At 36.1% G+C, this 13,556-nt stretch overlaps 1 protein-coding gene across 4 annotated transcripts in view; it reads left to right on the plus strand.

Annotated features, from left to right (window-relative positions):
- ADAD1 (adenosine deaminase domain containing 1) overlaps positions 1–13,556 on the plus strand; it is a 110,420-nt gene that overhangs the window by 56,606 nt on the left and 40,258 nt on the right. For 3 of the 4 annotated variants that reach the window (XM_032333331.1, XM_032333330.1, XM_032333332.1), the window contains exon 12: positions 2,297–2,402. In XM_032333331.1, coding sequence (XP_032189222.1) covers positions 2,297–2,402 — 106 coding nt within the window. Of the gene's footprint in view, positions 1–2,296; positions 2,458–13,556 lie in introns of those variants that run through there. The other variant, XM_032333333.1, reaches the window with a different exon arrangement.

Genomic DNA, 13,556 nt, shown 5'->3' on the forward strand with positions numbered 1-13,556 from the left:
CCTGAGCCGAAGGTGGACACTTAACTCACTGAGCCATCCAGGCATCCAATATAAACAACGTTTTTTTCAAAAAAATTAGACAAGTTAGATGAACACATTCCTAGAGAGATACAATTATAAAATGTGACTAAAGAAAATATCCAGATTGAAATAAAGTAGTTGAATTATTAATTAAAATTCTTTCTCTAAAAAGACAAACCAAGAAAGAGACTCAATTATAAGTAACAAACTGATGGTTACCAGAGGGTGTGGAGGGTATGGGTTAATAGATGAAGATTAAGGAGTGCCCGTATGTTGAGCACCAAGTAATGTATGGAATTGTTGAATTGCTGTATTGTGTATTTGAAACTAATAAAACACTGTACGTTAACTGGAATTAAAAATAAAATTCTTTCCCTAAAGAAAAGCAGAGTGCAGATACAGCTTTACTGGTGAATTCTATCAAACTATATGCAAAAAAGAAACACAAATCCTAAAAAAACTAATAAATAGAGGAGAAGAACACTTGCCAATTTTTATGAGGTCACTATAACCCTGATACCAAAACAGTATTTAAACATCACAAAAAATGAAGGCTACAAACTTTATCTTTCCATAACATAAATGCAAAATTTTTAAGATATTGGCAGAGTAAATCCAGCAGCCCAGAGAAAGGATTATACACCATGACAAAGGAGGTTTGTTCCAAGAATACAAGGTTGATTAAACACCAGAAAATTATTGGATGGGGCACCTGGGTGGCTCAGTGGGTTAAGCCGCTGCCTTCGGCTCAGGTCATGATGTCAGGGTCCTGGGATTGAGTCCTGCATCGGGCTCTCTGCTCCGCGGGGAGCCTGCCTCTCTGCCTACTTGTGATCTCTCTCTGTCAAATAAATAAATAAAATCTTAAAAAAAAAAGAAAAGAATTATTGGATATAAAAATATTTGTATTCTTAGGGTAGGAAACAGTTTCTTAGGTGTGATATCAAAAGCACAATCTATAAAAGAAAAAATTGATTATTTGGACTCCAGAATGTAAAACTTGCTTTTCAAAAGTCATCATTAATGAAAATTCAAGCCATAGACTGGAGGAAAAAATGGACTAATCATACCTTTGATAAAGATCTTGTATCTGTAATAATACATAATGAACTCTTAAAAATCAATATTGAGAGGGCAAACAACCCAGTTTTTAAGAGTAGCAAAGAATATATACAAATGGCTAATACACATATAAAAGATGCTCATCTCCTCGGTCAGTAGGTGTTGACCATATTATACATCCACTAAACTCCAAAACACTATATACTAGGTATTGTTGCAGAGAAACTGGAGAACTCTTGCACTGCCAATGAGAATGTAAGATAGTATGGTCTCCTTGGAAAATAATTTGGCTGTCTTGCAAAAATAATCATATAGTTACCATGTGATCCAGCATTTTCACTGGTGTCCGTCTAGGAGGAACAGAAACTTATATCCACAGAGGACTTTTACATAAATGTTTACAGCAGCATTATTCATAATAGTGCAGAACTGGAAACATTCAGTTGTTCATCAGTTGGTGAATCTATAAACAGTATGATAAATCCATATGATGGAGTACTAATCAGCAATGAAATAGATCAAACTACAAATACATGAAACAATATGAATGAATCTGAAAGCATTATGCTAATCAAAAGAAGCCTGACACAAAAGAGTTCATATTGTGTTCCATCAGTTTTTAGGAAATCTCTAGAAAAAGAAAAACTCTAAAGACAGATAAATTCATGGCTGGCTGGATCTGGGAATACAGATTGGACTGCAGATGGGCACAGTGCAACTTTTTTGCAGGTGATAGAATCGGTTTACAACTTGACTGTGGTATGGTTGCATACCTTTATGAGTTTACTAGAAATCATCAAATTGTATACTTGTGAGTGCATTTATGGTATGTAATTATACTTCAGTAAAGCTTTTTTTTAAAGTTCATCTATATGTTGATTTATAGAAAACGAAAGAAACCAAAATGATGGTGATTATCTATTATTTGTGCCTTATACACAGATTTTATTTGCTTCTTTATATTTTCTCTACTTTTCAAATTTTCTGTGATGAGTATGATTATTTTAATAAGAAATGTTCAAAAAGTTGTCTTTAAGGAGTGTTGGAAAGGAAAATGTTTAGTTTCAAAAACAATGAGAAAAATAGGAATTCAAAAATATTTTAATTTTTAAAATGTCAAACTTAAGCAAGATTAGGGTTACTTAACTTTTCATAAGCCAAATTCTGCCTTATTCTGAATTATTCTATAATTCAATTTTTTTTCTTTCTATAGTGTATGTCTGGATCCTATCAAGAAGCTAAAACTTTGCTGAAATCGTACTTGCAGCAACATGGCTATGGCTCCTGGATTGTGAAATCTCCCTGTATAGAGCAATTTAGTATGTGATTTAGGCAATCCATTGTCATATTAAAAATCTTTTGTTTTTTGGTGTCTTTGACTAGTAAATATATTTTAAAAGTTTTGGTGGTTTTCAGCTTTCAAAACCAGAGTCTTGCAACAGCAGTGTCCAGAGATTGCTGAAAATAATAATTTATATTAAAATATTGAGTTTTTTGGGTTTTTTTTGAAAAATTATTACCTGAGTCAATATGCAGCTATTTTACATTTGTTTTTACAGGCATTATAAAGCCCTTTTTATAGTTTAAAAGAAAATTTCTTTAAAGTTTTTTCTTTTAAGCTATTTAGCAAATATATTCAACATTTTTTCTGGGTATCTCACTCAGGTTGTTTCTTTTTAAGTTAAGAATTAGAATCCAGGAATACAAATAATAATTTTTGCTCATGTGTTGATTAATTCAATGAACATATGAGTGCCTAATATTTGCCAATCACCATGTTTGTGTGATAGTGAAAAACAGCAACAAGAACACCATTTCTCATGTCCAAGAAGTTTATGAATGCAAACTGCACATATATATATGCAGAAAAATGTAAACATGTTAGAGAATAATTTCATAAATTGGTTATTCTGATTAAAGGCATCATAAATGCCTTAAATAAGATTGACCATTTTCAAGTGTTGTGTAAGATCCATCCAAATGTGATTTAATATTTATAATTTTGGTAAGTAGGGATTTGATAATCAACAAAATATTATTTAGCTTTACATTTATATTTGTTTATACAGTGATTAGATCAAAAGACAAAGTTTGGTTATACTTGAGTTAGGCTAATGTATCTTCAGTGAAATTGTGAGTTTGTTCCATACTTCAGCCTTTTAAACCTATTCCTTAGTTTCATTCACAGATGACTTAAGCATTATTGTCTCAGACTTTATTCCTCTTAGCTTGGGTCTTTATAATCTCTGTTAAGGTCTGTGTAGTTTTTTTGTTTTGTTTTGCCTATTCTAAAAAATATCTTTGCAAGACAAATTGATACTAGTTGTTGGCATTCTTTGTTCAGAGATAGAAGCTTGATAAAAGGACTCTAGACTACCTGACATGAAAAGCAGCAATGCTTATTGCCTCTTTTATGTATTATGGTCATATGAGATATTTGCTTGAAGAAAAGCAAACTTCTAAATTCAGACTTCTAAACTTCAACTTTTTTTTTTAAAGATTTTATTTATTTATTTGACAGAGAGAAATCACAAGTAGATGGAGAGGCAGGCAGAGAGAGAGAGGGAAGCAGGCTCCCTGCTGAGCAGAGAGCCTGATGCGGGGACCCGATCCCAGGACCCCGAGATCATGACCTGAGCGGAAGGCAGCGGCTTAACCCACTGAGCCACCCAGGCGCCCCTAAACTTCAACTTTTAAAATTGTTCAAAAGCCACTAAACTAGTTAAATCTAAATTTAAGTCCTCTTTTAGCTCTCATGTTCTGTTATCTGAGATAAACATTAAAGGATAAAAATTGAGAAAGCTGAAATAGGAGAGAGGATATATTAAAGTTGGAAATAATAATCCAAAGATTAGATGGGAAGTGTCACAGTGTTTGAGGCTAGAGTATAGAACACTGGATGGGAAAGTTGAGGGTTGAGTCTAGCAGATGTTCTCATTTGGGTAGTCAGATGGGAAACCTTGAAGGATATTGTGTAGGAAAGTGACATACATTAAGGCACGATTCCACAACATTTTTTTGTTTATTTATTATGGAAATTTCCAAACATAAAAAAATAGAATAGTAAATAAATCCCCATGTACCCATCACCCAGCTTCAGTAATTATTAAAACATAGCAGTCTTATTTTGTATATGTTGGATTATGTTAGAAAAAATGCCAGACAAGTTATTTTTTTTTTTAGTTTTATTTTTCAAGTTTTTATTTAAATTCCAGTTAACACACAGTGTAATGTTAGTTTCAGGTTTACAATATAGTGATTTAATACTTTTGTGTGTCACTTGGTGCTCATCACAACAAGTGCACTCCTTAATCCCCCTCTCCTATTTCACCCATTCCCCCCCACTTTCCTCTGGTAACCACCAGTTTGTTCTCTATAGTTGAGTCTGTTTCTTGGTTTCTTTCTCATCTGAAAATGCTTTGATACACATCCGTGAGACATGAGAACTCTTTAATACACACATACACACCTTTATAGCCACAATCCAGTTAGCACACCTTAAAAATTAATAGTAATTCTCCCAATATCTCTGAAGGGGTGTATAGATTGTTGGAATCAAGATGAAAACCAATATCCATATGTTGGACTTTGTATGTTAAATGTCTGTTGATCTACAGATTTCCTATCACTTCTTTTCTTTTAATTAGTTCCTGGAAAACAAACAAACAAACTACATTCTTAGTGGAGTCTTAAACACGATCTCATTTTTGCTGCTAACATTTCCATGATGTCATTTAGTGTGTTTCTCTGTGATCTGTATTTCCAAAAAAAATAAAAAAAGTAGTTAAATCTAGATGCTTTCAAATAGAGGTTCAATTTTTTTTTTTTTTGCAAAAATATAGGTAGTATTGTATACATTCATCACAAGACACAATGTGCGGGTTTTCTCTTTTTGTAGTATTAGCAGTTGTTGATCATTGCCCAGTGCCATTATTTCACTGGAGATTGCAGCTGATAAGTTCTCTCATTGGATGGAATGCTTCTGTTAAAAGAAATGTTTGCTTATAAATGACTTGATGACCTGCGGTGTAGTTAGCACACAAAGGCTCGACTGGCTCTCTGTCTTTATGTTTTTGAAATAGTTGGTTCCCTATCATTTTTTAAAGTTCACAGTGAGAATTTTTTCAGTATCATTATGAATTTAAACATATTTGTGTTTCACTCATTACAATTCATATTCATATTGTTCTCTTGTGTCAGTTGGAACCTAATATCATTTTGTATCTCAAGCGGAGATACTCAGCAATTGGAAATACAGGTATAGAGACCTTTGAGAAAATTTTAGATTAAGGATAAAAAATTAGGAATCACTTGCAAAGAGGCAGTTCTCAAATTGTGAGAAAAGATATTGGCTTTTTTCTTGAGCATGAAAAAAATATTAGGGCTAGATTCCCAAGAAAGTCTTATATTTTGCATTTGGAAAAATAAGAGGAAGCAACAGATGGGTGAAGAGTGAGGTTGGCAGAAAGAGAAATTTCAAAGAATAGGGTAGGCATTCTCAGGTGCTCTACAGGTCAAGGAGAATGAGAACTACAAAAATATCACTGGAATTGGCAAACCACAGTTGTCACAAATGGCTAAAATAGCAGTTTCCCAAGCTAATCGCTAAGAAGAGGCATCACTCCAGGGTGATGAGCAGATCTTGGAAAAGCCCCCAAATCTACCTTTTAACAAGTTATTGCAGATAATTTGATGTGGATAGTACATTGACCACACTGAAAAACACCACCCTGCACAGTAATAAAAATTTGGTGGTGGCAGAAAGATTGGCCACAATTAAGGAATAAATAAGAGATGAGGATTTGGAGTCAGTGATTGAATTCAATTCTTTCTTGTAGTGTGGTGGTGAGACTGATATGGCTATGCTTGGGTTTTTTGGATCTTTTTGCTGTAAGATGGACAGTTCATCAATGTGCATGAATTTACAGTAGAGCCATCTAATGTAATATTGATGACCTTGGGGGGAGAATAGTGGATGTCAGTTCAGATAATTGGCCTGGTTGCAATCCGATCAACTCTGCTTAGAGAATTTTGGGTGATATGAATGTATTATTGAAATGGCTCAAGCCAAAATGGGGGGAATAAACTATGAGTACATAGAATTAAGTGGAAGTAAAGCAGTTTCACTGAGAATGCAAATAGAAGAGAACAGGAGATTGTATTCAGGGTATTTTCAAAGTTCAAACTCATAGGTATTTAACATTCTGGCCTGTATTTTGTCAGGCTTCACCTCCAATCTAACCCAGTTATTAGTTGAAATCTAGGCATAAAAAGTAGCTTATGAATTGAGATTTAGTGTTCATTCACTCTGTGAGGGATCTTTGTAGTGCCAGGGATAGCTAGAGCTCTGGACAGTCAACCCTGGCCTTAGGTAGACTCTTTGTTGCCCCTATGTTCAGTAATGCCATTTTCTTGTCTGTGCCGTGGTATGAAAAATTTAGAAGACAGCATCCTAAATTTTTTTAAAGATTTTTTTAAAAATTTGATTTAGTTAACATATACTGTATTATTAGTTTCAAGGATAAAATTAAGTGATTCATCGGTTGCATGTAACACCCAGTGCTCATTATATTAAGTGTCCTCCTTAATGCTCAACACTCAGTTACCCCATCTCCCCATTCACCTCCCCTCCAGCAACCCTCAGTTTATTCTCTATAGTTAAGAGTCTCTTATGGTTTGCCTCCCTCTCTGTTTCTCTCTTATTTTATTTTTCCTTCCCTTCCCATTTGTTCATTAGTTCTGTCTCTTAAATCCCACATATGTATGAAATCATGTGGTATTTGTCTTTCTCTGACTTATTTTGCTTAGCATAATACACTCTAGTTCCATCCATGTTGTTGCAAATGGCATGATTTCATTCTTTTTGATAGCTAAGTAGTATTCCCATATCCGTGTATCTATATATATACACCACTTCTTTACCCATTCATCCCTTGATGGATAGCTCAGCTTTTTCAGTATTTTGGCTATTGTGGAAATTGCTGCTATAAACTTTGGGGTGCATATGTCCTTTCTAATCACTTATTTTTTATCCTTTGGGTAAATATGTAGTTGTGGAATGCTGGGTCATAGGGTAGCTCTATTTTTTAACTTTTTGAGGAATCTCCATACTGTTTTCCACAGTGACTGCACCAGTTTGCATTTCCACCAACAGTGCAAGAGGGTTCCCCTTTCTCTGTATCCTCACTAACATCTGTTGCTTTCTGAGTTTTACATTTTAGCCATTCTGACCAGTGTGAGGTGGTATCTCATTGTGGTTTTGATTTCAGGTTCCCTGATGATGAGTGGTCTTGAGCATTTTTTCATGTGTATGTCTTCTTTGGAGAAATGTCTGTGAATGTCTTCTGCCCATTTCTTGACTGGATTTTTTTTTTTGTTTTGGGGTATTGAATTTGGTGAGTGCCCTTTAGATTTTGGATACTAGCCCTTGATTTGATATGTCATTTGCAAATATCTTCTCCCATTCCATAGGTTGCCTTTTAGTTTTGTTGATTGTTTCCTTTGCTGTGCAGAAACTTTTTATCTCGATGAAATCCCAATAGTTCATTTTTACTTTTGTTTCCCTCGCCTGTGGAGACTGTCAGTAGAAAGTTGCTGAGGCTGAGGTCAAAGTGGTTGCTGACTGTGTTCTCCTATAGGATTTTGATGGATTCCTGTCCCACGTTTAGGGCTTTCATCTATTTTGAATATATTTTGTGTATGATTTTAAGAAAGTGGTCTAGTTTCATTCTTTTGCATGTTTCTTTCCAGTTTTCCAAAAACCATTTGTTGAAGAAATTGTCTTTTCTTCCCTTTGGATATTTTTTCCTGCTTTGTCAAAGATTAATTGACCATAGAGTTGAGGGTCCATTTCTGGGTTCTTTATTTTGTTCCATTGATCTGTGTGTCTGTTTTTGTGCCTGTACCATATTGTCCTGATGATCACAGCTTCCTAAACTTCTTAATAAAAAATGTGGTGTTGATCATGTCTTAAGGCTCTCTGGAACACCCAGGTGGCTCAGTAGGTTAAACATCTGCCTTCTACTCAGGTCATTATCTAGGGGTCCTGGAATTGAGACTCACGTCAGGCTCTCTGGTCAGAGGGGAGCCTGTTTCTCTTTGTCTCCCTCTGCCTGCTGCTCCACCTGCTTGTGCTTTCTTTTCTCTTTCAAATAAATAAATAAATAAAATCTAAAAAAAAAAAAAAAAAACCACTACCTCTAGGGAATAGAACAGACATTTGTTTATATCTGTGTTAGAAACAATTGAAACAATTTCTTGGCGGTGGGGGGGGGGGTACCCCGGTGGCTCTGTCAGTTATGTGTGTGCCTTTGGTTCGGGTCATTATCCCAGGGTCTTGGAAGGGAGCCCCACATTGGGCTCTCTGCTCAGTGGGGATTCTGCTTCTCCCTCTTCCTCATCCTACCACTCTACCTACTTGTGTTCTCTTTCTGTCAGGTAAATAAATAAACCCTTTAAGAAAAAAAAGGAAGCTCTTGGTTGGGTGGTACTTTTATTTATTTATTTTAAAGATTTTATTTATTTGACAGACAGAGATCACAGGTGGGCAGAGAGGCAGGCAGAGAGAGGAGGAAGCAGGCTCCTTGCTGAGCAGAGAGCCCGATGCGGGGCTCAATCCCAGGACCCTGGGATCATGACCTGAGCCGAAGCAGAGGCTTTAACCCACTGAGCCACCCAGGCACCCCTGGGTGGTACTTTTAGATAATTGTTTCATTTTGCACATAAGGTTAAGTGACATGACTTAACATTACTTTAAGGAAGCCTTAGATGAACCTTATGAAAAATAATTTGAGTAAAATATATGTATTAAATATGTACAAATACTTTGAAAATATTGATGGGGACTAGATATGAATGTTGTCAAGCTTTATAATGACAGTTAATTAAGAATCACTATTACATGCAAATGCAAGTTTATTTTCTTTAGAATGAGCTGAAATTGATGGTCCTAGATAAAGATAATCATTCATTGATGTGAGAAAAGAAAAAGAATATTGTTAGGTAAACATGAGAATTTCCTCTTTAGAAAACTTTTGATCCTGTTACCATCCTATAAATTAAGTTGATTTAAAATACAGTTTAAGCTGTCACTTCTTATGTCATAATAGATGCCAAAAATAACTGATTTTGTTTGTCTTAGTAGTACTGAAGGAACATCCTGATGACCAAAACATTTGTGTTTGGAAATAACATACACCTTTCTGTTAAAAATTCTGCGAAGCCCGAATTGTCTTTCTTTATGAGTATTTGAAGTCTGGATTGTTTTCTGTTTTCATAGAAGCTAAAATTTTTATTTTTTACATAATCGTGGAGGAAAAGGGTATACTGATCCTGGAAGGTTGGTATTACCATTTAAAACTTAAAAATGAATTATTTCCTGGGAGTTATAGTTTTAATTGTTCTACATCTATTAGTATGCTTGTCAGAGTTTTACCTTGCACTTTGTCTGTAATATAGAGAAAATTCACTGTTAGAGAAGAAGCATTCTAATATGTAAATTGTTTGGACAGACGACTTAATATAATTAAGCTACATCTGTGGGCGCTTTTCCAAAATTTTAGTAATTTTATTCTATCCACTTTTTAAAATTATTTCTTTAATTGAAAAATACCTAAAAGTACAGTCTTATATCATTTGCAAATTAGACTTTGAATGTTATAGCTCTGAGACTGTCAAACTTTACTATATTTGATAATTGAAAAATATGATGGTGGCATTGCCTTCAGTGTTCTTTATCATGTTGGAAATCCTTGATTTTTTTTTTTATTCTACCACAGTTATTCTTCAGTTAATTTACTACTTCCCACTTCTTTAATAATACCTTGTTTTTTAGCCAATTAGAATAATTCTGGTTTTTAAAAATATAGTCTGTCTTTCCTGCTGTATTGTCTAATGCTCTTCCCTCAACTCTGTGAGAACAGTATCTCCAATCCGTCTTATATGTGACAACTTATATTTATAACAGTCTATTTTAAATTGATAACAACCTAAGTTGAAAGCGTTCTGAAGCTCTACATTTTTACTCCACCAACCCACATTATATGTTTTTGATGTCACAGCTTACGTCTTTTTATTCTTTAACTAATTATTGTAGTTAGTTATTTTCCCCACTTTTGTCTTTTAATCTTCATCTTATCCTTAAAATTGATATACTACCTTTGATATACATGAAACAAATCCCTTTAAACTTTCTTGTAGGGTGTTCGGTGGTATGAACTTCTTTATCCTTTAGCTTTTGCTTATCTGGAAGACTATCTCTCCTTCAATTCTGAAGAACAATTTTCTGAAGAGTATTTTTGATTAGCAAGTTTTTTTTCTCTCAACTCTTTTACTATATCATGCCATTCTCTTCTAGCCTGTAAAACTTACCGCTGAAAAATCTGCTGATACTCTTTTGGGGATTTCCTTGTACATAACAATTTGATTTTCTCTTGCTACTTTTTTTTTTTAATTTATTTTTTATTTATTTTCGACATAACAGTATTCATTATTTTTTCACCACACCCCGTGCTCCATGCAATTCGTGCCCTCTATAATACCCACCACCTGGTACCCCAACCTCCCACCCCCCCGCCACTTCAAACCCCTCAGATTGATTTTCGTTTTGACATTTTTTTATTGTGTTGTTAGTCACCATACAATACATCAATAATTTTTGATGTAGTGTCCAAGACTCATTGTTTGCATATAACACCCAGTGCTCCATGCAATATGTGCCTTCCTTCCCACCACCAGGCTCACCCATCCCCCCACCTCTCTTCCCTCTAAAACACTCAATTCGTTTCTCAGAGTCCACAGCCTCTCATGTTGTCTCCTCCTCCAATTTCCCCCATTTCACTTTTCCTTTCTTTCTCCTAATGTCCTCCATGTGAGTCCTTATGTTCCACATGTAAGTAAGTGAAACCATATGATAATTGACTTTGTCTGCTTGACTTCTTTCACTCAGCATAATCTCATATGGATGGGACTGGAAGTTTTGACATTTTAATTATAATGTGTCTTGGTGTGGTCTCTCTTGGTTCACCTGAGCTGGAACTCTTTGGACTTTTTGGGTCTGGATGTCTGTTTCTTTCCTCAGGTTGGAGAAGTTCACAGCCATTATTCTTCATATAACTTTTCTTACCCTTTCTTTCTCCTTCTGGAACTTCTGCAGTGCAGATATTGGCCCGCTTGAGATTGTCCCACAAGTCTTAAACTGACATAATTTGTTTCATTCTTTTTTCTTTTTGCTGCTCTGATTGGGTGAGTTCTACTGCCCTGTGTTTAGATTCACCCATTGTTTCTTCTGCCTTACCTAGTTTGCTATTGAGTCCCTCTATTGTATCTTTTAGTTCACTTATTGTAGTCTTCAGTTCTCTGGCTTCTTTTTGGTACTGTCTTATATATTTCTGTCCCTTTGTTAAAACTTTTACTTTGTTTTTTCATTCTTGAGCTCAGTGAGCATTTTTATATCCATTGTTTTGTACTTTACCAGGTAAATAACATCTCCATTTCATTAAGGACTTTTTGAGGTTTCATTTTGTTCTTTATTTGAAATATATTCCTTTGTTTCTTCATTTTCCTTGAATCTCTGGTTGGTTTCTGTGTATTAAATAAAACAGTATTGTAGGAGTGGCTTCGGGTAAGGGATGAAACTTATTGTTCAACCTTGTCTTAGCTCTTACTGTCTAGCTTTTGTGATAGTCCAAGCAGTCTATTTCTTTAAAGGTTGTTTATTTTATTTTTTTAGTTTGTTTTTGAGTTGTTGTTTAGATTCCAGTTAGTGGCATACCATCAACTACTGGAAACTTTTTCTATTTACATATATATATATACACACATATACACACACACACACACACACACACACACACACACATAAACAAAGTATGCTTTATTTCAGTACATTACTGAAATTCTGTTTTATTTTTAATAGCTCCCAGTAGTTGCGGTGTACTAAAACCTTTCAGTGTCTCAAAGTGGAGGATCTCAGATCTCATTGTAAGCCAGTCCCTCAGGCAATAGCTTCAAATGTATGTATAAATATTTATAGTCATGTGTTACTACAAGCATAAGTCCTGCTGGCCCCAGAGACAGGTAATCTGGGGGTATCTTCTGGGCAGCCGTCATAAAAATTGGGGTTCCAAATAAGTGTATAAGCTCCTTTCTGGGAGATACTAGTGAGCTGTAGCAAGGTAGGGATAGAGTGCGATGACAGTGTTCTCCAATTTATGCTCCCTGAAATGACCTCTGTAGCCTCTAGACATACCAAACCTGAAGCCTGTTACTAAGGTTGAAACTCCAGGACTAGTAAGTAGGCCTCTTCCACAGAAAGCCTGGGGGTATTTTATTTGTATTTTAGTCTGCTATCAGTGCAGTGCTCTTGGAGTGGTAACCTCCGAAGAACTGTTTCTCTGTTTCTTTGACTGTTACAGTCCCAGAGAACCCAGGATCCCAAGTTCCCCAAGCTCCCCCTGCCTCCCACAACCAGCCACAAGCACCAGATGAGCATGGGGTGGCAACCACAAACACTGTCACCAGATGTAAACATAAGGATACCAGATATGTGGAAGCTCCATTCTAGGAGATACTGCCACTCTGGAGTGTGTCAGAGGGAGAACACAAAGATGTTTTGGCTGGAGTGAGGCAGAAAGGCCAAAGATGACACACCTGCTGCAAAAAAGAAAGAAAAAAAGATGATACTCACTGACTTTAGCAAGGCAGGTGGAGAGCAAGAACATGGCACCTGCTAGCCTCCGTCCCTGCAGAGTATTCCAGAAAGCCCCTGACCCTCAGACTGGTGCTTTAAAATTAAGGAGTCTTCTTTGTGAAAGGTTGCTTCTGCACTGGGCCCTGGAGCAGCTGGGTCTGTGCACGAGCCCTTTGAAAGCTATTCCTCAGTTGGCCACTGCCCCCACAGGTCTCCTGGGCAAGAGTCCTGTTGGTATTCAAAGCCAGATGTTTTGGGAGCTTGTCCCTCAGATGCTGGTTTTAAAAGTTGGGGTGCCTGATGTGGGGTACAGACTCTTTTCTCCTCAGGGAGAAGCTGTACATTTTGAATTCTCTCCCAATTCTGGTTAACTGTGCTGGGATAAGATTTATGGTGAGGTTGTGTCTCTGCTTTTCCCTACCTTGCTTTGATATTGTTTCCCTCCTACTTGCCCAGTGTGAGGGAGCTGTTCTGACAGTTTTCTTCAGAGAAAATTATTCTACAATCTGTAGGTTCAATGTGCCTGTAAGAGGAAGTCAGTTGAGGATCTATGTTCCATCTTTTTTTTTTTTAAAAGATTTTATTTATTTATTTGACAGAGAGAAATCCCAAGTAGATGGAGAGGCAGGCAGAGAGAGAGAGAGGGAAGCAGGCTCTCTGCTGAGCAGAGAGCCCGATGCGGGCCTCGATCCCAGGACCCTGAGATCATGACCTAAGCCGAAGGCAGCGGCTTAACCCACTGAGCCACCCAGGCGCCCTCTATGTTCCATCTTGAACTGGAAAC

The sequence above is a fragment of the Mustela erminea genome, chromosome 2 (assembly GCF_009829155.1).
Source record: "Mustela erminea isolate mMusErm1 chromosome 2, mMusErm1.Pri, whole genome shotgun sequence".
NCBI lineage: Eukaryota > Metazoa > Chordata > Mammalia > Carnivora > Mustelidae > Mustela > Mustela erminea.